The sequence below is a fragment of the Equus przewalskii genome, chromosome 12, assembly GCF_037783145.1.
Source record: "Equus przewalskii isolate Varuska chromosome 12, EquPr2, whole genome shotgun sequence".
NCBI lineage: Eukaryota > Metazoa > Chordata > Mammalia > Perissodactyla > Equidae > Equus > Equus przewalskii.
The window spans coordinates 42,022,106-42,046,663 of record NC_091842.1 but is presented as its reverse complement, the minus strand read 5'-3'; the positions used below and the strand labels follow the sequence as shown (position 1 = coordinate 42,046,663).

The window sequence follows — 24,558 nt, the reverse complement described above, 5'->3', positions numbered from 1 at the left end:
AGAAGCCGCAGGAGCTGGTCACAGAGAGGGCCTCGCCCTGCAGTGACACTCAGATCCTTGGGAGGTCAGGAGGGCTGTGCACCCATCCACAGGCCCTGCGAGGCCCCCGCAGGGGACCCGGGCCACATCTCTGCAGGGACAGTGGGCCAGCAGCACCACTGGGCAGGCTGAGAGGAGAAGCCCTTCCTTTGCCTAAGCAGGTGTGGAGGGAGAGAGCCAGAAAGGGGGGGGCGGGGGGGGGTAGAGCTGTTCCACCTGGGGCGGCCTCGGGCCGGAGTGGGAAGGAGGGCCGAGGCCAGCAAAAGGTAGCACCAGGGGCTGCCCTGTGGCCGAGCGGCTAAATTCACTCACTCTGCTTCAGTGGCCCAGGGTTTCACCAGTTTAGATCCTGGGTGCGGACCTGGCACCGCTCATCAGGCCATGCTGAGGTGGCATTCCACATGCCACAACTAGAAGGACCTTCAACTAGAATATACAACTGTGTCCTGGGGGGATTTGGGGAGAAGAAGAAAAAAGGAAAGAAGATTGGCAACAGCTGTTAGCTCAGGTGCCAGTCTTTGAAAAAAACAAAGCAGCACCAACCTCCAGGGGGTCTGCTGACCCACCGGCCTGTTGGGGTTGTGGGAGGGCAGGTTTGCCCCTGGTTTGAGGGGCTGTTCGCCCTGCGTTGGAGTGTCAAGGCCGGGCCTGCCAGGCCCCCTGAGGTGCCCTGCACCCACTCTTTGTTCTCAGCTCCTCAAGTCATCAGGGGGCCATCGGGGGTGTCTGAGGACGTGTGTGCCTGGTGGCAGAGTAGGGGGCTGCTAGATGGGGCAGGGGTCCCCATGGGAGCCCCCAGCCCCAGGGCTTCCACTCAGGCTCAGGAACCTCGGAGCCACTTGGCCACAGAAAGCCTGGCTGGTTCCCACATGGTTTCAGCAGGTCAGGTCTGGCCCGCTGCCCGTGAGAGGGTCACCCCAGAAAGTGTGTGTTTGGGGCCCAGCAGCAGGGCCTGGGGAGCTCCCAGCGTGTGAGATCCTGGGCCCTCCCCAGGAGACCCCGCCCCAGGCTGCTTTCTCTCCTCCGGTGACAGTCTCCTTTGGGGCCAGCCCCCAACTCAGCCAGCATAGGCTGCAACAGCTGGGGGTCGGCTGGGGGGTCCCCCACACCCAACGGGAGAGGAGGTCTTTCTCGTGCTGGGGCTCTGGGAACTCTCGAGGAGGAAGTCGTCTGCTTGGTGTGGGCAGGGGGACACGGAGCCACGCTGCAGGACAGAGGTTCCCAGCAGGGTCCCCCACGTGCACTCGGGGTGGCGTCCTCCCAGGGCTCTGGCCCCGAGTCCCCTGAGGTCCTGGCTCATCTCCCCATCTCTGGCCTCGGTTTCTCTTCCATGATGGGGGTGGAGGAAGCCACCTCAGGCCACCTCCCACTTTGGGCGACCCTGACACACCTCCAGGGTCAGCTCCTGCTTTCTAGCTCTGACCTCCCCACGCACCTGGGGTCCTCGGCACCCCAACCTGGATGATCCTGATGCAGGAGGTGATTGAGGCAGCAGGGCAGGCGTGTTCATGCATGTGCGTGGCGTGCATTCTCCCGGAGGTCGAGACATGCCGGGAGCTGGAGAATGCTGGGGAAGCAGTCAGCCTCCGAGGGCCACCAGGGTCAGCCCTGCCACAGCCTGGCCACACACCCTCGGAGGCTGTCTGGAGTGAGGTAAGGTCTTTTTGGTGGCGAGGAGGCTTAAGGCGGACCAGCCATGTGGGGTTGGGGAGGCACAACCGGGCCCAGGGAGGGGCAGAGTGGGAGGGGCTGGGTGTGCCACCTCTGTGCCCTGGCCTCAGTGGAGCAGCTGGAAGACCTTGCTACAGCCCCTCACTCTGGGGTCGGGGCGCCTGCGGGGGTCACTGCCCAGGCACCCCAGACCCAGCGCCAGGGCCACCCATGCCCACCCACTCCTTCATCTGCCCGAACGTGTTGCAGGAGATGTCGGCTGAGATCTGGGCCAGGACAGCACAGTTCACAGCCAGCAGGAAGGGCTGCAGGCTAGCCTGGACCCCCCGGGAGGCTGGGCCCTCTGGGACGGGGAGAGGTCCAGTAGGAGGCAGCCACGGCAGCTCTGGGTAGCTGGGCCTGCAGAACAGGGGTCAGCTGGGCCAATGGCAGTCCCGCCCACCAGCCCCAACTCAGGACAGCCATTTGTGGGCACCAGCATGTCTGGGATCAGGCCAGGGCACCGAGGAGTGTCTGGGCAGGGCTGGGCCCCTCCTCAGCCAGCATACCCGGGTGCACAGCCAGCTGGATGGGGGTCAGCCCCAGGACTGTGCCCCCTCATTGTGGCCACGCTGTGCTGGAGGTGTGCTGGGCCCCGGGAGCCAGCCGTGCATGTCTCCTCTGCTCCTCTGAGAAGCCGTTGAAGGCCACGTGGAGGACAGTCACGCTGTGAGAGGGGAGTGGTTGGGGTGAGGGTCCGAGAGCCCAGCAGGCCACTCTAGCACTAGGGGGTCGGCAGGGACACACACAGGCTCCACTGGGCCTCACAGCTGCTCCTGCCCAGCCTGTGCCCACCCTGGGACCTGGCCTTTGTCCCCCACCCCTGGCCACAGCCCTGCCCCTGTTGGGGGGATGCACATGGTATCCAGCCAGGAGCAGCTGGTGAGCAGGGCAGGGGTCACTGAGGCCAGGAGGAGGGTCAGTGGCCCTCGGAACCAGGCCCTGAGCTCAGTGGTGGCCACGGTGAGGAGCTCCAGCCTGGGTGATGGAACACGGCCTCCAGAACGGTGATGCGGCCCCCTGGGAGGTGGCAGTGGGGAGGGCTGAGCAGGGCCCAGGGGAGCAGACCACCCCCCAGGATGTCATTCCAGCCTGCTGCAGCCCACCTGGCCAGCCACCGTGTCCAAGAAGTCCCACAGCGCTGGACAGCATCAAGCACAGCTGATGCTGGTGGCCTCAGTCGTGGCCTCTGCAGGCACCCCTAGAATGCCTGAAAGGACGAGCAGCTCCCTAGCTGGGTGGCCATGAGCAGGACTGTCACCTCCAACTGTGGGCAAAGGTCAGGCTCAGTGGGGTGGGGGCCGTCCCTGGGCCTGCGGAATAGCTGTGGCCACACCAACCCTTGTGTAACCGAAAGTTCGGTCTCTGAACCTGATGCCAATCCAAATAACGAGAACAGAGTCTTGAGTGGAAGAGGAAAGGTTGTTACTATGCCAGGCACAGGGAGCAAAGCAAGGGCTCATGCCTCAAAAATTGCTAGCTCCCCGATGAGGAATGGGTAGGGATTTTTATTTGGGGTTCTGGGTAGGGGAGGGGGGAACATGTAGCTTGTGCAGCTCGGTGCTTTCCCACCAGCCTGCGTTTGGTCTTGAGAGGCTGCTTGCAGCCAGGCGGGGGGAGGGTGAGATAGGAGGATGGCGGGTGGGCGTCCTTCGCTGTTGTCTCGTCTTCCTGTTTGAGGCGGATTTGAGGGAGCGCCGGGAGTGAGGAGTTGAGGTCTGGGAAACCCCTGCTCCTTGGTATTCTTGAGACAGCGGCTTTCCTGGCAAACTCAAGGACACAGGATTAGCTAAACTTTAGTGTGCCTCCAACTCCAGGCCACCTGGGCTTTTCACAATTTGTAACTCCCATTAAAGAAACAGGTATTTACATATGAGTGGAGCTAGAGAAGCAGGAAAGGGGGTGGTGGGTTTTAGTTTTAACCCCATATACGCTGTGTTCAATGTGGGGAACTGATATCAGGGCTGATGTTAAGAGCCTGTAACACTTGGACAGGCCGTGCCCACACGTCCGCCTCGGCCAGCTTGACTATTTCACTGATGGCTGCAGTCCCCAATGCCTGGGGCACAGAGCCACAGGAGGAAGCACCCCAGCCACCAAGCGGGTCTGGCCAGTTCTGGGGGGTGGGAAGGGGCCCCACTCATCCCCTCGAAGCCGGGCCTCAGCTGCAGGAATTCGCTGTGGTGGGTGAACTCTCTGAAGAAGTGGCGTGGTTCAGGAGTCAGAGCCCGCACCGGGTGTCACAGCCACTGCACCAAATCGCTCTGGAATTTACCTTTTGCTTCAGACTTGATCATGTGTCGTAATGAAGTCAATTTAGAATTGAAAGGGAAGACAGCACTGACGTGCGAAACAGCGCGTTACCGTCAGTTTCACTACCACAAACGTTACGTGAGTCACAAGCAACGGGCCTCACACCCTTCCTGGGCTGTCAAAGTTAAAACAAGAAGTCAGGGGCTGGCCCCATGGCCGAGTGGTTAAGTTCCTGCGCTCTGCTTCAGCGGCCCGGGGGTTTCACTGGTTTGGATCCTGGGCGCGGATGTGGCACTGCTTGTCAGGCCATGCTGAGGTGGCGTCCCACACGCCACAACCAGAGGCACGCACAACTAGAATATACACTATATATCGGGGGGGGGGGCTTCGGGGAGAAGAAGAAAAAAAAAATAACAAGAAGCGAGTGCTGCCTTCCCACACGTCTGCGAGCGACTGGCTCTTCTGAGCTCGAACTGCAGTCCCTCGACGCACAAAGGAAATTTCCACGTTTCAAAATAATTTAACTGTGCAGCTGAGGAGCTCCACTTAGCCCTCAAATGGAAGGAATTAATCCTGTGATTAAGCTCATCCAGTGAATTTTTTTTAATTCCAGATTTTGTATTTTTCATTTCTAAAATTTCCTATTTGGTTCCTTTTTTCAAAAAAAAAAAAAGATTTGCACCTGAGCTAACAACTGTTGCCAATCTTTTCTTTTCTTTTTTTTCTGCTTTTTGTCCTCCCCAAATCTCCCCAGTACATAGTTGTATATTTTAGTTGTGGGTCCTTCTAGTTGTGGCATATGGGATGCCGCCTCAGCATGGCCTGGTGAGCAGTGCCATGTCCATGCCCAGGATCCGAACCAGTGAAACCCTGGGCCCCCAAAGGGAGCGCGTGAAATTAACCACTCGGCCACAGGGCCGGCCCCTGGTTCCTTTTTTATTTTCATTTTTCCTGCCTCTCCATTCATGAGAGCCTATTTCCCATTACCTCGTTGCCTATAGTTGCAATAGCTGCTTTAAAATCCTTGTCTGACAGTTCCCATAATTGACTCGTCGTGACGCTGGCCTCAGTCCGTTCTTTTCCCTTGAGACTGGGGCACCATTTCCCGGCTCTCCCTATGCCGAGTAGTTTTGGATTTTATCATGAACATTACGACTATTATCTCATATAGATGCTGCATTCTTTTTATTCCTATGAAGACTGTCGATGTGGGCAATGAACTTGGTTAGAGCTGAACTGTGAACTCTGCCACCCCCAAGGTGGGCAGAGGTCAGTCCTAGCTACTTTTTCCTCTTCGCCCGAGCTGTTCCCGATCTGCCCTGCACACATGACTCAGCGGTCAGCCAGAGACTTGAGTAGAGTTCACACAGAGACTCTGGCGGCCCCTCCTCTGGCTCTCTCCTTTCCAGAGTTCACCCCTCATTCTCTGGTGTCTGGTTGTCCTGGGCTCCTTCCTCTGGCTCCTTCAGGCCGAAAGACGGTGGAATTTTGGCTGGAGTCTGAGCACTCCAGCCTCGGTGGCCACGTGGCCAGCTGCCTTCTGGGCAAAGCCACACAGACAAAGGGAAACCCTATCCATGCCGGGGTCTTCCCTCGAGTGTCGATTCCCCTCCAGAATCTGCCGACTTTCATTCACTCCCCGGGGCCCTCAGGGAATTGGTTTTCTACATTTTGTCAGGAATTTTTCAATTGTTATCTGTGGACGGGACTTTTTTTTTTTTTTGAGTAAGATTAGCCCTGAGCTAACATCTGCCACCAATCCTCCTCTTTTTGCTGAGGAAGACTGGTCCTGAGCTAACATCCATGCCCGTCTTCCTCTACTTTATATGTGGGACGCCTGCCACAACATGGCTTGATGAGCGGTGCCATGTCCGCACCCGGGATCCGAACCGGGGGACCCCATGCCGCCGAAGTGGAACGTGCAAACTTAACCACTGTGCCACCGGGCCAGCCCCCAGATGGCATTTTCTTTATGGCCCTCACTCCTCAGCTGGCTTCTGTAAGTTGATTCTTGTACTGAGCAGCCTTGCTGAATTCTGTATTAACTAGCATTTGGTTTGACTGCGTATAACAGAAGACCCAGCCTGTGGAAGAAGGTCAGAGACGGGGCAGCTGTACGTAATCAGTTTGGCAAACAGAAACCTTTCCGGTGTGCAATGCAGAGCCAGGTTCCACACTGGGAATTCCTGCTCACAAAACCATCGGAGAGGTTGGGGGGGAGTGAGGGAGCCGCCGGGGACTCTGGCTTCAAGGCCGCACCTCAAAGGCTGTGGGCCAAAGTCAGGAATCGGCGTGGAGACACTGGCATCCAGCTAGGGCAGAGATGCACATTGTCCACCCCTCCTGGCCAGCGGCCACAGCAGCAGGAAGGTGGCCCCCACCCCCACCTGGAGACAGGTGATGCCCGGGGCAGGTGGGTTCCCACTGGCCTCACCATCACGGGGGGCAGTGCTGTGTGCTTGCTGGAGCCACCCCGGGCTGGATTTGCCTCCTCTGACCCCTGGGCTGCTGTAGCCCTCACCGACCACGTCCTGCCACGGTGATGTCCATGCCGAGCTGCCGTGAGCCCAGAACTCGATCAAAAGAAGCCACACTGTGGCCAAGGCTCCCGGGAGTCACGTCCCAGCTGAGCAGCCCCTGCCCAGAACCCGCTGGCCTAAGAACTGGCGGCAGCCTGTGGAGACCCTGCCACGGCCCAGCCGGGGACCCGCACCACGGGACCTGGGCCGCTCCACCTCACTGGCCTGTTTCACCCCCTGAGGATCGGGGGCCTGAGAGCCCACAAAGCAAGGCCTTGGGGCCCGATGCACGCCTGGTGCACGACGCCAGCCCAGCGGAGCCCCCGCCCATGGCCAGCCCGGGCAGCCCTGGGCCCCTGCGCCGCCTCCTCCAGGCAGGCGGGCGGCTCCTCTGCAGGGTCTCCGCCCGCACATTCCTGCGGCCTGAGCAGCTGGTGCCGCTCCCAGCTGCCCCGAGAGGCCCCACTCGTTTCCCTTGACAGACGACAGGCGGCCGGCCCCTTGACCACCCCACTTCCCAGCTGGGGAAACCGAGGCAAAGGAGGCTCAGGTTTGGTTGATCGCCCTGGAATATCGGAGTCACCGTGGGCAGGGCCCGCCCGGAGCCTGGGGAGGGGCCTGGGGGTCTCCAGGGACCAGCCCAGCGTCCAGGCTCACGGGGGGCTGACCACGGCCTCATCCGTGTGGGGTGGGGACAGCGGCCCGGTCAGGGTCTGGGTCGTGCGGGAGGGCATGCCCGGGAGGTGAGGGCGAGGACACCTCCATCAGCACCTCCAGCCGAGCTGCCCTGGGGAGCAGGGATAAGGCGGAGGCTGGTACTGGGGCCCACCTTGGGGTGGAGGGGTCCCGGCCAGCCCCAAACAAGCAGGTTTAGGGGAGGTGGGGCAATCCCTGCCCCCTGCTCCCCGTGGATGCCCCCTCCCCAGTCCCCACTGGACTTGGGGAGCAGCGAGAACCACCCTCCCCGCCACCTCCTCCACTATCCTCAGAGGGTGGTGCCCTCAGAGTCAGATCTGCCCTAGCCCCAGCTCTTCCTGACCTCAGGCTGTGTGACCTCAGGCTGGCCACACAGCATCTCTGTGCTTGGGGAAGACTAAAGGGCCCTATATCCAAGACCTCAAGCCTATAATCTGCTTCCTGCCTGCCCTCACAGAAAGGCCTGAGGTTGGCAGGGAATGTGGTCTGACTTCATCGTCCATCACTTGAGGGCCAGACTTTGGGAACTGAGGTAGGGCTGGGGTGGGACAGGTGGGGCAGGAGAGAACCTTGGCCAGTGTCCTGCAGTTGTGTCCCTGCCAGGGGGTGTGAGCTCATGATGCTCGGGCTGGGGGGAGGAGCTGGCCATTCCTCTGTCACGGACGCAGCCACCTCTACTTCACACTCCATTCTGAGGAGCTTGTGGTCCACTTAGACCCCAGACCCCACCTGGAGAATAAAGGAGTCTAAGGGCAGGGGCAGGAGGGGAAAGGCAGAACCAGTCCTCTCTGTGGCCAGACCCCACCCCCAGGGTCCTGGACAGGGCCTGAATCTTTCTTGCTCCAGTATAGGCCAGCATCTGAGCAGGGCCCAGCATGCAGTAGGTGCTCAGCAAGTGTGCAGCTGGTTAAAGAGTGACAGGTAACCAAGTGGATGCTGGTCACGCAGGACTCAAAGTCAGAGATGGGACCATCCCCTGTGCCTTCCCTGTCCTGCCCCCGCTGGGACCCCCTAACCTGGCATTTTAAAACAGGGAAGCATCAGAGTGGCCTTGCATGGCGAGACCACTGCAGCGCTGTCTGGGGGCCATTCCATGTCACACAAGTACCGGGCCTGGACCCGTGGGAACGGGCATGACTCCTGCAGGTTGAGCCCCGGCCACTCTAGCTGTAGCCCTCAGTGCCTCCGTGGCTCCAAACTGGCCTTCCTGGGGGGTGACATGCAGGTTCCAGGGCCCACGGCGGCCAGCACCTGGGGAGCTTGGGTCCCTGGTTCCATGGGGCTGGGGTGGGGCAGAGGGTCTTGCTTGGGCTCACCCACCCCAGGAGCGGGGGCCCCACTCACTGCTTATTTTCTGGTCTGGGGTCTGCTCTGCGGCCTGGCTGGGTAGGGGGCCCTGGGGCTTTGCCTCTCCCAGGACACTCCCTGAGGCCGGGCTCCCTGCCCTGCTGAAGAGGTTGCTGAAGTGTGAAGTGCCCCTTCATTTCTAAGCCGGTGGCTGGGCGGGCCCACAGGCCTGGGTGAAGGCTTGGGGGTGGGGATGGCTCTGCTCCAGCCACTCACAGGCGGCCTCTGCCCTGGGCCTCCCTGGGAGGGGAGAGTGTGGAAGGTGGTTTGGTCTCCTGCAGGCCACACCCTAGCCCGGGACAATCCTCCTCTGGGAGCGGCTCCCCATCCACCTCCCCACCCCACACTGGCCCGCAAGGCCCCTAATCTCACTTCAGAAAGCACACGGGATCTCCACAGAATGCCCACCCACCACCCCACCTAAGGTGCCGGTGGGCAGGAAGGGGCCTCGCCCTTTGGCACCATCACAGGCCTGTTTCAGGAGGGACCTCAGAGGGGAAAGCAGGGGGGCAGGTGGGTCCTGCTGGCCTCATCCACCTGGCAGGGCCCTGGGTTTGCACAAAGCCAGCACCTGTGGCCGAGGGTGTGGTAAGGTGGAGAGGGGAGGATGGCCACGCCCCAGGTTGGGGGGCCATCACCACCCCAGGGGGTTCCTCACAACCCCAGCCCAAACTGCTCAGTCTCTCTCATGTGAATAGGGAAACTGAGGCTAGGCTGAGCCAGAGGCAGCCCTGCCTCCTTGCACTAAACTCTTCTGCCCTGCCCTGCCCTGCCCTGCAGGAGAGCAGGGACGGGCGTCAGCTGCCGGCTGCCCGCCTGGGTTCTCCCAGCTGTGGGCTGGGCTGACTCAGACCCGACACCCCCTGGCAGGAGGGGCTGGCTTCCCGGAGGGGACAGGCCAGGCAGGCTGGTTGGTTCTGAGATCAGGGCCAGAGGCCACACAGACATTACTGCAGGGGCCTGAAAAGGTTCGACCTGGGACCCCTTGGGGCGCTGGGATCCCTGCAGCCCCACAAGGCCCTGCGCTGGCCTAGGGTAGGGGCATGGGTGGGGGGAGCAGTAGGGACAGAGTTCTGTCCTGCCCAAGTGGTGAGGACATCACAGTGGCTGTCCCCCACAGATCATGGCCTTGCAGACTGCTCAACGCCCCCTGGGGTCCTGCGGGACCCCCACCCATGGCAGCCTCCTGCTCTTGCTTCTCAGCCTTGGTGAGTGACAGGGGTGGGCAGCCACAAAGTGTTGGAGTGCCAGGGAGCTTGGGGGGTGCAGCCAAGGGTCCTTAGGGGGCAGGACCTCAGGGAAGGCTTGACCTGTCCCGTGCCTCCTCCCCTGGCTGCGGGCAGTGCTACCCCTCTGGGCAGGTGTCCTGAATCTTGGCAGGTGCCCGACTCCCGTGCAGGTACCCTAAGTCCTGAGCAGGTGTCCCGAGTCTAGGGCAGGTGTTCTGAGCCCCTGGCAGGTGCCTGACTCCCGTGCAGGCCGTCAGCCATGACTCTGCCCCCAGAGATGACTGTGTCCAGCACCCTTGCTGGACCATGGTGCCCCTTGGGGTTGGAGGCTGAGCCGGGGCAGTGGTGGGGGCTCAGGCCAAAGTGAGGGTGTTGGTGGGATGGATGTGTGGCTGCCCTGAGCGGCAAGGCCCCAGGAGGAGGATGTGGGAGTCCTGGGCTCCCTGGTGGGGTGCAGGCTCCTGGCCTGGGATGGCGTGTCATGGGCTGTGACACCACGGGGTGCAGTGTCCCTGATCCTCTGCTTCCACACCTGTGGGGTTTGTATAGGGCTGGGGGCCAAGAAGGGGCAACTCTGCCTCCTTGCCCTGCAGGGAGGGGCCTGCAGCAGGCCCACCCAGAAGCCCCTGGCCATCCCCTCAAGCCTTGTGCCCCCTCCCCGCAGGGTGGCTGCCACCTCCCGGGGCCCAGGCTGCAGACACAGGACTGGTAAGTGCTTCTGGGGAAACAGGAAGGAATCCCCCTGGTGAGGTTCCTGGATGCAGGGCCACACGCAGCTCAGGCACAACCCTGCTCTGTCCTCAGGGCTTCGTGACCCCCTGGCTGCAACGCCCCACCCGGGACCCGTCCTGGCAGCAGCCTGAGCTGACTGTCGTCCTCCAGAGGGCCCAGCGGAGCACAAAGAGTGAGCTTGGCGCCCAGTCCCGTCAGGCATCAGGAGATCTGGGGGTGGGGGCTGGGTTTGTGGGGTCTCACCTGCCCCCACCTGTGGCCCTTCCTGGCTGCTCAGCTCATTCGATCGTGGCAACCTTGAAAAGTGGACAGAATTGCCCCACTTTGCCAGTGGGTAAACTGAGGCCTGGAGAGGGTCATGCGTTGCCTAGGGTCTCTCTGCAGGCGTGGGAGGAAGAGGGGGTTGACTGGAGAAGCCCACCTCCGCCGACCCCCTGCCTGCCCCTGCAGCGAAGGCTTGCGCCCTGAGCCAGAAGGCTTGCCCCCCGGAGCAGAAGGCCACTGTGGTGGATGAAAACCTGGTCTTCTACGAGGAGTGGGAACTGGAGGCCTGTGTGGACGAGGCCCTGCTGGACGCTCAGATGGACCGAGTGAACGCGATACCCTTCACCCACCAGCAGCTCGAAATTTTTAGATGCAAATTGAACCAGGTAGTTCATTCCTCAGGTTCCCACCTGCCCGCTGTGCCACAGCCTTCCCCAGCCGCCAGGCAGCGCTGTGGCCCTCGAGGTCACGCCCTCGGCAGTTCTACCCACAGGGGTACCCCGAGTCCCTGATCCGGCGCCTACGGTACTTCTTCTATGCGGTCACCCCTGAAGACATCTACAAGTGGAATGTGACATCCCCGGAGATTGTGAAATATCTGCTTAAAATCAGCGAGGGGCGCAGAATGGATGCTCAGGTGACCACCTGCCTGGGGGACGCAGATGGTGTGAGGTTGTGCAGGCCTCGGGGGGGAGATGCAGTGTGAGGTTGTACAGGCGTGGGGGGATATGTCTTTTCCTGCCTAAGGCACCTCAGTGGCCCCCTCCACAGGTGGCTGTCCTGATTGCCCGCTACCTGGTGGGAGGGGGCCAGATGGACAAGGCCACCCTGGACACACTGGCTGCCTTCCGTCCCACCTACTTGTGCCTCCTCAGTCCCGAGCAGCTGGACTCCATGCCACACAACGTTGTTTGGTGAGTCGGGGGTCTGCGGGCGTGGCGGGCATGCTCTGCTCTGAGCTCACTGCCCGGCCCCATGCTGCTTCTCCAGGGCGGCCGGGCCCCAGGACCTGGACACGTGCCGCCCACCTCAGATGGACGCCCTCTATTCCAAGGCCCGTATCGCCTTCCAGAACATGAGCGGGTCTGAGTACTTTGCGAGGATCAAGCCCTACCTGGGTGAGCCGGGGAGGACCTGGGGGGCAATGGCTCAGGCCCCTCCATCGGCACTGCCAGGGTCTCGTCTCACTGGGCTGCCCGCTGGAGGTGTGACGGGCGGTCAGCGTGCCCTTTCCCCCTCCAAGTGAGCGCATGCTGAGCCCCTGTGATTTCTGACCCTCCCGCCTCCTACCTCCCCCAACCCAGAGGGTCAGGTGGTCACCAGGCACACCTGGGGCCCAGGAATCCCTTAGGAAGAGGGAATCTGGGAAAAGTAAGTGGGCTGCTTGTAGCCTGTGGTCAGAGGGTGAGACTGGGGGCTCTTCTCCCCTGGGGCAGGTGGAGCCCCCACCGAGGACCTGCAGGCCCTTAGTCGGCAGAACATACACATGGACATGGCCACCTTCAAGAAGCTGCGGACAGAAGCTGTGCTGGTGCGGCCACGCGAAGGGCGGGGCCCCGGGGAGGGGCGGGGCCTGTGGATGGGCGGGGCCATGGAGAAGGGCGGGTCCCCAGAGTGGCCTCCCCTTGAGCCGGCCCGCTCCAAGGTCTGGAGAGGCCAGGCAGGGTCGTGAGCCGAGGAAGTTTGGGGTGGTTTGGGCACCGTGGAGCCCAGCAGCCTCCTACGGGAGAGCAGGGAGACCCTGACGGCCGCCTGGGGCCTCTGGCAGCCGCTGACCATTGCCGAGGTGCAAAAACTTCTGGGTCCGAACCTGGCGGGCCTGAAGGCTGAGGAGGGCAACAGCCCCGTGCGGGACTGGATCCTCCGGCAGCCGCAGGACGACCTGAACAGTCTGGGTCTGGGTCTCCGCGGCGGCATCCCCAACGGCTACCTGGTCCTGGACCTCAGCTTCCGAGGTGGGTGGGGTGGCCAGGTGGGCGGGGTCAGGGCAGAGCGAGGTGGAGGGTCTGAGTCGCCCCCTCTCTGTGCAGAGGCCCTCTCGGGGGGCCCCCGCCTCCTTGGACCTGGACCTGGGCTCACTATGATCCTGACTCTGCTCCTGGCTGAGATCCTGAACTGAGCCCACGGCTCCGGATGCCCCGGGACCCCGCCCTGTGGTGGAGCAGGCTGGAGCTGTCTCTGTCCGACCCTGAGGGTACTGGAGCCCAATAAAAGAGGACGCGTCCCCCTCTGCAGAGGTGCCCTGTGGTGTTTTGAGGACGGGTGGGAGGGCCCTGACGGCGGTTACCCTGGACTCGGGCACTTTGAGCTGCAGCCCCTCCTGTTCGTACTTGGAAAGGGGGGCCCTTGGTACCTTCCCAACATTGTTTCCACTGCCTGGGCCTCCCCCGAGGCCAGGCCAACACTCGAGGTGGTTCTGGTGACACTGATGCCCCGGGAGATGGCAGGCGGAAGTCCTGTTCCACGCTAAGAGCGTCTCTGAGCCCCTCCTTGGGCCCAGAGCAAAGGGACACAAGCAGGAAGATCGCCTTGTCGTTTATTCAAATCAATCGGCAACGTCAGGGAGGGCCACGGAAGCCCCTCCCAGACCCAGTTCTTCCTCCTGAAGGAGGCTGGAGGGCTGGGGCGGCATCTCCCTCAGCTGGCTGGGCGGGTGACCCGGGGTGGTTGCAGCTCCTCCTGGGGCGCAGGTCCTCAGTCCAGCTCCAGGTCCTGGGAGCTGGGTGTGGCTGAGGACCAGCCCTGCAGGCCCCTGGGAGGTGGGATATTGGGTAGGGGTCCAGCTCCACCTACCAGCCCCAATTTTCCTGCATGTGGTGCCCGGGCAGCGCCGTCTTTGGAGGCCACGGTCCAGGCGCCCCGATACAGCAGCCACAGGAGGCTGGAGGGCAGGGCCACAGCAAGTGGCAGGTACCCCAGGTTGGCTGGTGGGCTGCCTGTAGGCGGAACATGGAGGGAGCACCCGTCAGTCCTGGCTGGGAGCCACCCCCAGGGCTGTCCTGGCAGCCTGCTGGGCCTAGCAGCCCCTCCCCCTGGGCTCCAGGCTCACCGCGTCCCTGTGGTGGGGAAGGCCATTGAGGACCCCATGTACAGCCGCTCCTCTGGGCCCCAAAAAGGATCTCGAAACTTCCCCCACCCCCTGCCCCCCATCCCGCTGTCTGCTGTTCAGCCAGTTTTGGAGGAGATGACTGTCCTTCAATAACTCAGTGGGCGATGGAGAGTGAAGCATGTCACCCAGATGTCACCCAAGGAGGCAAATGGAAAAAGAGTTGGTCAACGGAGTAGGAGATTGGGCACAAAGCAAGGAATTAGTCGCAGTCTGAGGTCCACAAGGCTCAGGGCAGACAGAGCAGAGGCGGGGATCATGGCCCGTGATGGTGAGGGTGGGGTGGGGCAGGCCGTACCTGAGGTAGGAGCGTCATTCCCAGGCCGGCCTGAGGTGGGGGCCAGATGGGGCGCCCAGGGGGTGGTGTTGGGCGTCACAGTGGTCAGGCGGGCTGGGCGGGTGGGGCCGATGGGGTTGGTGTCCAGGCCCAGCTCGCCGAGGGCTGAGCTGTTGAGGCTGCGGAGCCAGGAGCTGATGGTGGGGTGGCTGCGAGCCTTCTGCAGGTCCCCCACATTCTGGCCCAGCAGCGTCGTCACGTTGCCCACACTCAGGCTCTGTGCGAGAAGTGAGGGGGCCATGGGGGGAGGGACGGAGGGGTCCACAGGGGTGGGCTTCGGGGAGGACCCGGCAGGTTGGTGACTAACCGGGGAGTCAGAGCCGGCAGAACCAGTCTGGAGAAGTGACCTGGGGCCCACACTGTCCGCACACCTCCGAGTTTGGGGTGCTTGGGGCCCTGGACCCATGACCTAGGGCTGCCCTGGCTTGGCTAGGCCACCCCCCCGCTCCCCAACAGGGCAGCCCCGGGCCCACCTGCAGCACGCGGGGGTTCAGGTTGGTGAAGGTGTCGATGTCCATGGAGACGTTTTCCTGGGCCAGGTGCTGCAGCTCCTCCAGGGGGGCGCCGCCTGGGGGCCGAGCAGTGGTGAGGGGGGCGGGGGCTCTGGACAAGGGGCGCCCACATGCGTGGCCGGGGGCTCACCGAGGTACGGGCGCATGAGGTGGTAGTAGGTGGCTGTGGTCCTGGTGCTGCCAAAGGCCTCGCGGGCCTTGGCGTAGAGCACGTCCTTCCGGCTCTGAGGGCAGGAGGAGATGTCCAGGGCCCCGGCCAGCCTGGGGAGTAGGGGAGGCTGACAGGCAGGCTGGGAGCCCCTTGACCTCCAGTTGGCCGGGCCTGGCTCTGCCTGAACCACAGCTTCCCTCTTGCCCTCTGTACTGGGCTGAACTGTGTCTCCCAAAATTCACGTCCACCCCAAACCTCAGAGTGAGACCTTACTTGGAAATAGGGTCTTTCCTGTTTTTGGATGTAATAGAATTAAGGTGAGGTCATACTGAGTTAGGGTGGGCCCTAGATGTAACGACTAGTGTCACAGAAGGGGGAAATTTGGGCACAGACATGGCAGAGACAGCCGTGGGACGATGGAGGCAGAGATGGGGGTGAGGTGGCCACAAGCCAAGGGCTGCTGGCACCACCAGAAGCTGGAGGAGGCAGGAAGGGTTTCACGGGGACTCCAGCCCTGCGACACCCTAATTGCAGACTGCTGGCTTCCAGACTGTGAGAGAATACATTTCTGTTGTTTTAAACCACTCAGTTTGGGGTACTTTGTGATGGCAGCCATGGGAAACCAACACACTCTGGTGGCCTGGCTGGGACCCCTTCCTGAGCCTCAGTTTCCCCCACCCTCCTGGCTGAGAGTGGAGGGGAATCCACAGTGTGGGCGGGCAGGTCGCTGGGCAGCTCACCGGAACTCTGAGGGCCGGATGGCCCGGATCTGTGGGGGGCTCATCCAGCAGAGACGGGAGCCCCCAATGGCCACCAGCAGGGCGCTGGTGACCGTGCCATTGTGGTCCAGGAACTTCTGCAGGACGGCCTAGGGACGGGGCTGGGGTTAGCAGGGCCAGGGTCAGTGGGGCGCCCTCCTACCCGCCCACGGTGCCCTCACCTCGGTCTGGTTCTCCAGGGCCACGTCCGAGGCCAGCAGGGCCACGACCGTGTCTCTGGACGTGATGTTCCACTGGCCGATCTCCGCACGGGAGTAGAGGTAGACCAGCGAGGTGATACGCCGAAGCTGCTCCTCGGGAATGCCGCGCGGGTAGATCTGAGGCAGGCGGGGGGTCAGGCCACACGGCCCGGCACCCGCCTACCCACCCGCCTCCTCCCACGGCCCGGTCCTCGGCGCACCTGAGCCAGCTTGGCCTTGACGACGCGCTGGCACTCAGTGGGGAGCGGGTGCTGCAGCAGGGGGTCCAGGTTGGCTCTGAGCACGCGGCTGCCCAGGCAGGACTCGAGCTGTGAGCAGTCATAGCGGACCAGGAAGAGGTCGTCCCGCAGCGTGGCCGCCGTGATGTCGCCACGGATGCAGTGTCTCCCTGTGGCCGGGGGTGGGGGCGGGGTGGCGGTGTTGATGACCCTGGTCAGCTAACTTCAGGCCCCACGTCACTCCTAACCTTGACCCCTCCTTGACTCTCTCCCCAAGCTTCAACCCCAGCTAAGAATTCGACCCAGAGCAGACTGACTCAACCCTGACCTTGACCTCGACTCCCAGCCCAGCCCTGGCCCTGAAGTCTAGTCCCACTGGACTCTGACACCCCTCACCCCGCCCTAAGGCTGGATACAGACTCCTCGGCCACGCTCAGGAGGTCCAGCAGCAGGTGAGGCTGTGTCTAGGTGCCCCCATTCCGGGATGAGGAGCCCAGAGCAGGAGGACACGCAGTGTCCCCAGGCCGCGGTAGCCACACTGACCTGTGCCCCTCTTGGGCCTTGAGGATGCCGCCTTGGCCTCGAGGAAGCCGGTGACGAAGCGCCTGGTGTCACACTGGCTGAGCTGCCCTGCCCGGCATGCAGCCACCATGCTGCTGAAGAAGTCCAGGCCCACGGCCTGGCATGGTGGGCATGGACATCCCGTAACCCGGAAAGGGGCCACCTGGTCCCTCCTCCCACCCCACAGACAAACCCTGTGTTAGGGGGTGACTGGGGGACACCACTCGGGCATTGGGGTGGTCATACAGCCGACCGTCAGGCAGGGATGGGCTGGTGGAGTGTCGGCTGGACGCTCCTCTCCGTGTCCATGGCCAGCTCCGCCGCCCCCCACCCAGGGCACCGTCCTACCTCCTGCACCTGCACCCACAGGCCAGGGCTGATGTAGGTGGCCAGGCGTCCCAGAGTCTGCAGCCCTTCCAGGTTCCAGGAGTTAGGGGGCCTGGTGTGTGGGAAGGGGGCACTGTGTTGGGGTCTGGAGCAGCGCCCAGTCCCTGGAAGCCGCCTGCCCCTCCCTTAGTGCACAGTTCCCAGGGCCTGCCCTGCTGGGGACACTCGCCTGCCCAGCAGAGACTCCCAGCACGGGTGTCTGGGCAGGGGGATTGTAGGACCCAGAAGGTGGGGGTAGCACCCCCAAACCTGTGCCCCAAAGGCATCAAGGTCAGAGTGGGGCTGTGAGCTAGAGTCAGAGGTTGAAGGTCAGCAGGGCTGTGGACATCAGTGATCTCCTGGGCCAGAACCCCAGGCTGTCTCCTGTCTCATCTCAAGGAAGGGAGGCCCGGGCAGAGGGGATGGGGCCCCCGCTTACCCGAGCCTGGTCCTCCCACTGGCCAGCAGCGTGTTGAGGGCAGCTTGCTGGGTGGTGGTCAGCCGGGGGCAGCACTGCAGGTTCTGCAGTACCCGAGGGTCTGAGGCCACGATACTGGACGCATCCATGTCACACACCAGGATCCCGAGGAGCAGCAGGTCAGAGGCACTGAGCTGCGGACGGGGCCCTCCCTGTGGGACAGCAGGTCAGTACCAGCCTGGCCCCACTGTCCGTCCATCTGTCCGGTCCCAACCAGCCTGCGAGGCCTACCAGGCAGGCCATGGCTGCGTGCCGCAGGGCGGCCCTCTGGTCAGGCAGGTTGGCCAGCAGCTCCATGTCCCCCTGGGCGGCGTGGCGGATGAAGGCCTGGCAGTCGGCTTCCCTCACCTGCGTCAGGCTGTGGGCAGGTGGGGGGCTGTCGAGAGGGCAGGGGCCAGCCAGGGATCCTGCGGGGTGACTCGAGGCGCCCCTGGGGAGCTGGGGTCCCTGGGATCCAGAGGAGACACACTCAGCCTGCGCCGGCCGGACGCTGGTGGGGAGGGGACACTCACTTGTAGAAGAGCAGAAGGTCGGCCGGGTGGAACGGGAAGTCGCCCTGGAGGCTGTGCCGGGCGGCCAGGTTGGCCAGGCAGCTGAGCTGGGCAGGGCAGGTGGCGTGTCACTCCCTTGTCCAGCCTGGGGCTCGCCTGGCCCCCTCCTTTCAGCCCCCGTCCCCTCCTCCAGCTGCCCGCCCTCTGTCACCTGGACTTTACATGTTCTTCCTCCTGCCTCAACCTCCACGTCAGAACCAGCCTCAGAACAGGGTCAACCCAACCTGAACGCCCGCACCCCCCCTCCCGGGGTTCAGGCCCTTCGCCCACCCCAGCCCCCCTTGTACCCCCAGCAACCCATTGAGATTCTGCTCATGCCAACGCCACCCCCGGCCCAGACTTCTTGTCTGGCTTGGCCTGCTTTGGGGTTGTTTCGAATTTACTCCGAATTTTATAATGAGACAAAACGACAGCTTTTCTTCCGTCCTTTTTGTAAACTCCGGGGCAGGCGATGTTTGGGTCAGCTGTGGGCCGAGGTGGCTCAGCCGGCCCCTCCTGTAGCCCAGGTTGGGGAGAGGCCAGCAGGCTGAAGATCCAGCCCGGGGGCCCAGAGGACCCGCTCCAAGGAGGGCACCATGTGCCAGATGGAGGCAGGAAGGGGCCAGCGCTGGCCAGGTGGACAAGCCCTCACCCCACCAAGAAGAGAAGGCACGGGGTCTGTGGGCAGTTGGCAAAGTTCTGGACACCATCCAAAGTGGCCACTCTGGAGAATCACCCAAGAGAGGGAAGGACTGACCTCAGAGGGTCAGACCTCCAGTCATATCGGGGTCAACCTAAGACACCTCTTAGGCAGCTGTGAAGTTGGCGGGTTGGCTTAGGGACAACGCACGCAGCATTTCCAGCACAGCCTTGTCGTGCTCCAGGCCAGCTCACTCCGCATGCAGCCCTGTGGTCCTGGCCCTTGCTGGCCTGTGTTCTCTGCTGGAGACGCCCTCCTTGCCTGCCCGTCACCAGGGCCCTTCTCCAGGGAGCCCACCCTTGCCCTCGACACCCTGGCCTGCTCTCGCCAGCCGTGGCTGCCTACCTGCCAGGCTTTGAGGGGGACCTGCTGTGATGCCATCCTCCTGATCAGAGCTGAAAGTTGGTCCCGGGACAGCTGCCTGGCTGGCTGGCACCAGAACCCTTGCAGGAGGGAGGTGTTGGCACTGGGCAGAAAGGAGGCAGGCCGTGAGGGGTGGAGGGCGGGGGGGCAGCCAGACTGCTGCATGCGGGGTGCAGGTTGGATGCCCCTACACCGAGGGGTGAGACACAGCAAGTGCGGCTGGCACGGCCTTGACACAGGCGGCCCTCCTGCTGCCCTCATTCACTCATTCACTTTCGCCCATGCATTTCTGCCACGAGCACCCGGTTGGTCCCAGGCTCTGAGATACGAGCGGGACTTCAGTGTGGCCGCTGCCCTGACTCCGGGTCTGTGCTTCCTCCCGAGGCCCTGTCCCCACCGGCTCTGAGCTCTGGTGGGCTCCGCAGTCCCGGTGATGGCTGAGGGTTTGGAGGAGATTTGGCCCGGGCACCTGCTGGTCATCTGCAGCCAGGCCACCTCCTCCCTGAGCCTTCCTCATGCTGTGAGTCTAATAAAGTCTGTGCGCAGGGAAGGGTCTCGTGGGCCTTTAGCCGGGCCTGGCTGGTCCAACTCAGGCCTCCAGCCCTGCCTGACTGGTCAATAGCCTGATGGCTGAGCAGTGACGGCCAACCCTTGGGAGAGAGTCGGACGGCTGAGCCCACGCACGAGACCCCCGGACAGTACACAGACTTGACAGAGCGCCTCAGTCTTGGGCCTGAGAGGGCGGCACAGCCTTGGGGCAGAAGGAAGGAAGCCGGGAGGACCCAGGATGAGAAGCCACCACCCACCAGGCTGAAGGAAGCAGTGTGAGCAGTGGGGCGGTCTCGGGGGGGACCCCGCCCCAGCCATCTGCGATAACGATGTGGGCGAGACTCTGATGCAGGGCACCAGGTGCTCTGGGCCATCTGGGGCAAGGCGGACCTGGGCAGGCGGGGCCAGGCCTACAGGCTGGAGCTGGGAGTTGGCAGCCCTGCCATGGCCACATCTGGGCCATCAGAGATGGTCCCCACCCCAGCCCAGCCAGGGAATGAGCTGCAGGACTTAGAGCTGGCAGGAACGGCTGGCACTCACCTGGCCCACAGGTCGGCCCGGCTGGCATCCAGCCCTCCCTGGGAGAAGCCCTCAGCCTGGGGGCCAGAGCAGGGGACAGTGAGCCACACCAGGAGGGCGAGGCCCGGGCTCACCAGGACACCTGGAACAGAAGGGGTTGTGAGCAACTGCTGGCCCCGTGAGGCTGAGTGCTGCCCGGGGGAGCATGTGTGTGGGAGTGTCCAGCATGGGTCTGACCAGGGCTTCCTGTGTCCTGGGGTGGACCTGTGGCCACCCCAGCACGGAGACCTCGGGGTCACCTGGGTAAACTCCTCCCTCTACCCCATGGCTCTGTCCTGAGTCTGAGCCCCGAGACCCCAAGCAGAGGCACTGGGCTTGGTGGCCACCTTCCCTTGGGTTGCTCAGCCCTTCATAGCCGTGGCCTCCCCTTGTCCCTGCCAGGACCCCTGGGCCCGGTGCCTTGTCTGTGCCGTCCCCCCTTCCCTTCTCTGACCCCTAGAGGGTGGGGGGAGCCTGGGGCAGGACCCCCAAGTGCAGGCCTCAGGACGGGGTGGCCGGAGAGCGGAAGCACCCTCCACGTCTGCCATGATGCAGGAGGTCGTGCTGCCCCAGGAGCCCGGCAGTGGGAGCCACCCAGAGGGCCCAGGGTGCCCCTCCCGTGAAGGGGAGCCACCTCACCGGCTCTGGGGCCCATGCCTGTGTGGTGTACACGGGTCGTCCTGGCAGGAAGCTGCCGGGGTCACGGGCGGCGGGTCCAGGACAAGCTGCAGAGGACATGGGAGGTGACGAGGCTGGCCCACCACCTACCCCGCCTGCCTCGGCTGCAGGGCACAGAGAGGGAGGCCTCGCCCAGGGTCACACAGGATGGGCACTCTGCCGGGCAGGCGACCCCTTGCCGTCTTTGGGGAGGGGCGTGACCCCACAAACGATGTGTCTTTGGAACAAAAGGAGCTGACGCAGGGGTAGCCGGGCCAATCCCGGGGCCTCTCTTATCACAGGTCGGGGCTCAGGGGACCCGTGGGCTGCGTTGTCTCCAATGAACAAATCTCTAGCAGCTATGGAGGAGGGGGGGTGGCGGTCCCAGTGAGGCCCCACAGGCAGCTGGGGAGAGGCCTGGTGGCTCCTCAGCCTGGCCCCGGGCAGCCTCAGCCTCACCCCCACACCTGGGTGGCCCACGCAGCTCCCTGCCCCTCTTTGGCCTCACACCCAGCCCGAGGCACCACCCACACCCAGACCCCCAGGCAGAGACCAAAGCTGTGAGGCCTGGGGACTCGGGTCCTGGGGGTGGAGGCGTGTCAGGAGCCAGACCCCCCTGCCCGGCCCTGGGCACAGCTCCGCACAGAGTGACGGCCAGGTCCGGCTGTGGGGCCCCGGACTGCAGGTACCAGGAGGAGGACAGGGAGGTTACCGTCCCAAGTAGGGGGCAGAACAGAGGCTCCGAGGGGCTCAGCTACCTCCCCAGGGGCCACACAGAGCCCAGACTCGAAGCTGGAGCCCTGTGGATCCAGCTGATGGTGGCCTGTGCCCCCGCCCCTGCCCCTCACCTGAGCATGAAGACTGTCTGCTCCCGGGCCCGGCGGTGGCCGTGCTGTGCAGGGGGATGGTAGACCAGATATCAAGTGCTGCAAACACCAGCAGCCGCAGCCCACCAAGCATGTCAGCCCCGGCAACCAAGCCGTGGGGCACAAGAGTGGTGCAGACTGGGGGTGCTGGGGTCCCTGCTCGCCTCCATGCCTCACACAGCACCCTGCCCGGCCGGCCACCCACTCCTGCAGTGATGCCCGCCAGCCAGACGTGTAGGGGAAGGGCCGGGGCTGTGCCAGGTGACACTGCTGCGTCAGCCTCTTGGGGCCCCAGGCACAGCAGGCACCTGCTCCCCAGCCCTGGGGGAGCAGGAGGCTGAGCTCACGGTTGGCGGCTACCCAGCACACACCGCTCCACACTGGGGGGCTCTGCCCGGTGGTGTCCTTGCCCTGAGGGTCGTGCGTGCATCACACACGTACACGTCTGCATTCTCCATGTGGGCTGATGTGTGTGTGCACATGTGTGTGTTCATGTGTGCCTGGGAGCGCACACATCTACATGCATGTGTGATGCATGTGTGTTCCCTGGAGGGACATTAGGCACACGTGGCGCCTGGGTTTAGTGACACATGTGGTGTTGTTTCTCATCTGTGGATGCTGGAAACAGAACCTGTGGGGACTGTGCCCATAGGCACGCATCTCCAGACGTGAGTGTGCTATGGGGCGGGGAGGGTGTGTGGGCACTAGGTGGGCAGCCTCGATGGTATACAGCTGTGCCACACGTGACCTGGGGCCCACCTGTCCCATGGGGCCCGGGATGGGGGTGGCTCCACCAGGCGGGCCTCCGAGGCAGAGCAGAGGTGTGACTGCAGGAGGGACTTCTGACCTGCCTGCTGGGCTGGGAATGAAGGCATGCCTGCAGAAGCTTCTTCCCCAGCTAAGGGGGACAGGGGTGGGTGTCCCAGGCTGATGTCTGGCCCCAGCCTCAGCTCCAGCTCTCGCCGCCTCCTGGGAGGGGTACAGCCCCTGTTGGCGGAGCCCGGAGGACTCTGGGGCCTTGAGCCCCAACGGCACAGGGTCAGCCGCTGAGCCAATGCCGTCAGCATCACAGGACCACATGTGCCCAACAAGCCAGCTCCATGGCCAAGCAGAGATACTGACCTGGCTCCTGGACAGGCCCCCAGGAGTCCAGCCACACCAGCTAGAGCTCGAGGGCACCCTGGAGCCTGTGGTGACAGCCCCTCCTGCTGAAACTCCCCCTGTCAGGGCAAATGGCAGTGAGCCTGGTGACCCCCAGAGTCTGGAGAGGGGTGGGGTCCCAGGGGGCAGGCTTGGGGGAGGGCCCCACTGGAGGGGGCAGGCTCACCCTGGGCCCCGGCACTGACCCTAGGCCGGCCTGTCACTCCACCCAAGCCCCAAGCACTTTCCTGGGAGCGGGTTTTGGCTGAGGGGTTGCAGGGACACTGAGGGGCCTGTAGAGTGGGGGTGTCACTTGGTAGTGGGGTCTCCACCCACCCCAGGGCCCAGGCTGGGCTGAAGGAGACTCCCCACAGGCCAGCAGGGGCGGGAACAGGAGGAGGCCAGCGAGTGCAAGAAGCCTGATGCTGGCCAACCCCGCTGTGGGCTTGACCTCCAGGGCAGCCCAGGCCCAGGCTGGACCAATGGCCACAGCAACAGAGCAACTGCTGGGCCAGAAAGAGCCACGCATCCTGCCTCACTGAATCCGCCCCAACCCGCAGCACAGCCGGAACACATTTCACAGTTGAGAAAACAGGCCCAGAGTGGCTGAGCAACTCGCTTGCGGCCACACAGCGGTGAGTGCAAAGCGGGATCAGATCCTGTGGCTGGGCTGGGCGACTGTGTGCGCTCCTGACCTCGCAGCATCCCTGGGGGTGGTACCCCATCGGCACACAGGCTCCTGGGAGCTCATCCATCGCAAGCCTACGCATCACTTTGTCCGTGCCGAGTGCCCCCTGGAGTGCCTGCCTGGCCCTCCTTGCCTGAAGAAATCCTCCTTGTTGCTCTTCTCCCACATCCTCGAAACCCTGCCCACCCACAGGTAGGGTGATGGGGGCAGACGGGCTGGGTGGGCCCCTGTGTCTGGGTTCTGAAGCCTCAGCCCAGGGACCAACGGGGTGTGGGGAGGCAGCCCAACTGTAGCCTTGATCTGGATGGCCAGTGGGTGGCTCTCTGGGTCCTGAGGGACACAAGGGGCTGATGGGGTTTTTTGGGGATAGGAGCCGGCTGGAGGGGGAACACACGACACCTACCCCTGGACCGGCAGTCCTCCCTGCCATCCTGCCCTCCCTCCCTCTGCGGCTGCCCCTCTGTGCGGTCCACGCACCTTCCTGTCTTGTCACTTGCTCTCCAGGCTCAGCCCGTGGGCCCTGTGCCAGACCAGCGTGTCCAGATCCACGCTCTGTGGCTGGTCATGCCCGCCCTCTGCTTGCCCCAGGCCCCACCCCAGCCCGGAGTCCCCACCCTGCAGACTGGCAGTCAGGGTCCTCCCCAGGGCTCCACCCCGTGGCTGACCTCCTGCGCCTCCCTGGCTCCAGAAGGGTGAGGATGGGGAGTAGTGGGTCGTCCTTGGCCCCCCAGGCTCACCGGCAGCTTCCTGGGACCTGGGGGTGGGGAAGACAGCGGTGACGCCAGCCCGCTGCCCCTGCTCCCAACTAGGAAGGGGCTGGCATGGAAGGACACTGAGTAGCCCTCCCCGGTATAGAGAATTCGACCTCGGCAACTGAAAGAAGCCGCCAGGCTCCATCAATGGGTCTGAAAGGCAACCTGGAAAGACGAGTCTCTCTGTCGTGGTGTGAGAAACGGCCTTCACGCGTGGGGCATGGGGTGTGAGTGACGGGGGGGAGGAGTGGGGAGTAG

At 63.5% G+C, this 24,558-nt stretch overlaps 2 protein-coding genes across 9 annotated transcripts; one reads left to right on the top strand and one right to left on the bottom strand.

Annotated features, from left to right (window-relative positions):
• Positions 1-6,767: 6,767 nt before the first annotated feature.
• LOC103543453 (mesothelin) lies at positions 6,768-13,021 on the top strand. 8 transcript variants are annotated; one of them, XM_070567123.1, is made up of 12 exons: positions 6,986-7,071; positions 7,675-7,749; positions 9,685-9,772; positions 10,458-10,501; positions 10,598-10,697; positions 10,976-11,175; positions 11,271-11,426; positions 11,561-11,703; positions 11,780-11,907; positions 12,226-12,320; positions 12,558-12,744; positions 12,820-13,021. In XM_070567123.1, the coding sequence occupies exons 3-12, from the start codon at positions 9,688-9,690 to the stop codon at positions 12,906-12,908; spliced, it is 1,227 nt and encodes a 408-aa protein (XP_070423224.1). In that variant the 5' UTR covers positions 6,986-7,071; positions 7,675-7,749; positions 9,685-9,687; the 3' UTR covers positions 12,909-13,021. The 8 variants fall into 8 exon arrangements, with proteins under 8 accessions (XP_070423221.1, XP_070423226.1, XP_070423224.1 ...); XM_070567121.1 differs by having other exon boundaries at positions 7,007-7,071; positions 7,675-9,077; XM_070567120.1 differs by lacking the exon at positions 7,675-7,749 and having other exon boundaries at positions 6,768-7,071.
• Positions 13,022-13,308: 287 nt separating this feature from the next.
• Positions 13,309-21,931, bottom strand: LOC103543455 (mesothelin-like protein). Its single transcript, XM_070567119.1, has 16 exons — positions 21,703-21,931; positions 20,837-20,922; positions 20,180-20,300; positions 19,073-19,193; positions 18,010-18,095; positions 17,729-17,855; positions 17,459-17,649; positions 17,002-17,092; positions 16,636-16,771; positions 16,075-16,262; positions 15,836-15,991; positions 15,636-15,763; positions 14,875-15,005; positions 14,706-14,800; positions 14,194-14,449; positions 13,309-13,725 (listed from the first exon to the last, which is right to left on the bottom strand). The coding sequence occupies exons 2-16, from the start codon at positions 20,850-20,852 to the stop codon at positions 13,484-13,486; spliced, it is 2,085 nt and encodes a 694-aa protein (XP_070423220.1). The 5' UTR covers positions 20,853-20,922; positions 21,703-21,931; the 3' UTR covers positions 13,309-13,483.
• Between the last annotated feature and the right edge of the window lie 2,627 nt (positions 21,932-24,558).

Bases quoted from the DNA above. Each gene is read 5' to 3' on its own strand.
- LOC103543453 (XM_070567120.1), top strand. From the start codon at position 9,688: ATGGCCTTGCAGACTGCTCAACGCCCCCTGGGGTCCTGCGGGACCCCC. The intron at 10,502-10,597 runs GTAAGTGCTTCT...CTCTGTCCTCAG, and splicing joins AGGCTGCAGACACAGGACTG to GGCTTCGTGACCCCCTGGCT. The intron at 11,704-11,779 runs GTGAGTCGGGGG...CTGCTTCTCCAG, and splicing joins ATGCCACACAACGTTGTTTG to GGCGGCCGGGCCCCAGGACC.
- LOC103543455 (XM_070567119.1), bottom strand. The intron at 18,096-19,072 runs GTAGGCAGCCAC...TGCCCTGCCCAG, and splicing joins TCCCCCTCAAAGCCTGGCAG to CTCAGCTGCCTGGCCAACCT. The intron at 17,856-18,009 runs GTGAGTGTCCCC...ACCTGCCCACAG, and splicing joins GACCTTCTGCTCTTCTACAA to CCTGACGCAGGTGAGGGAAG.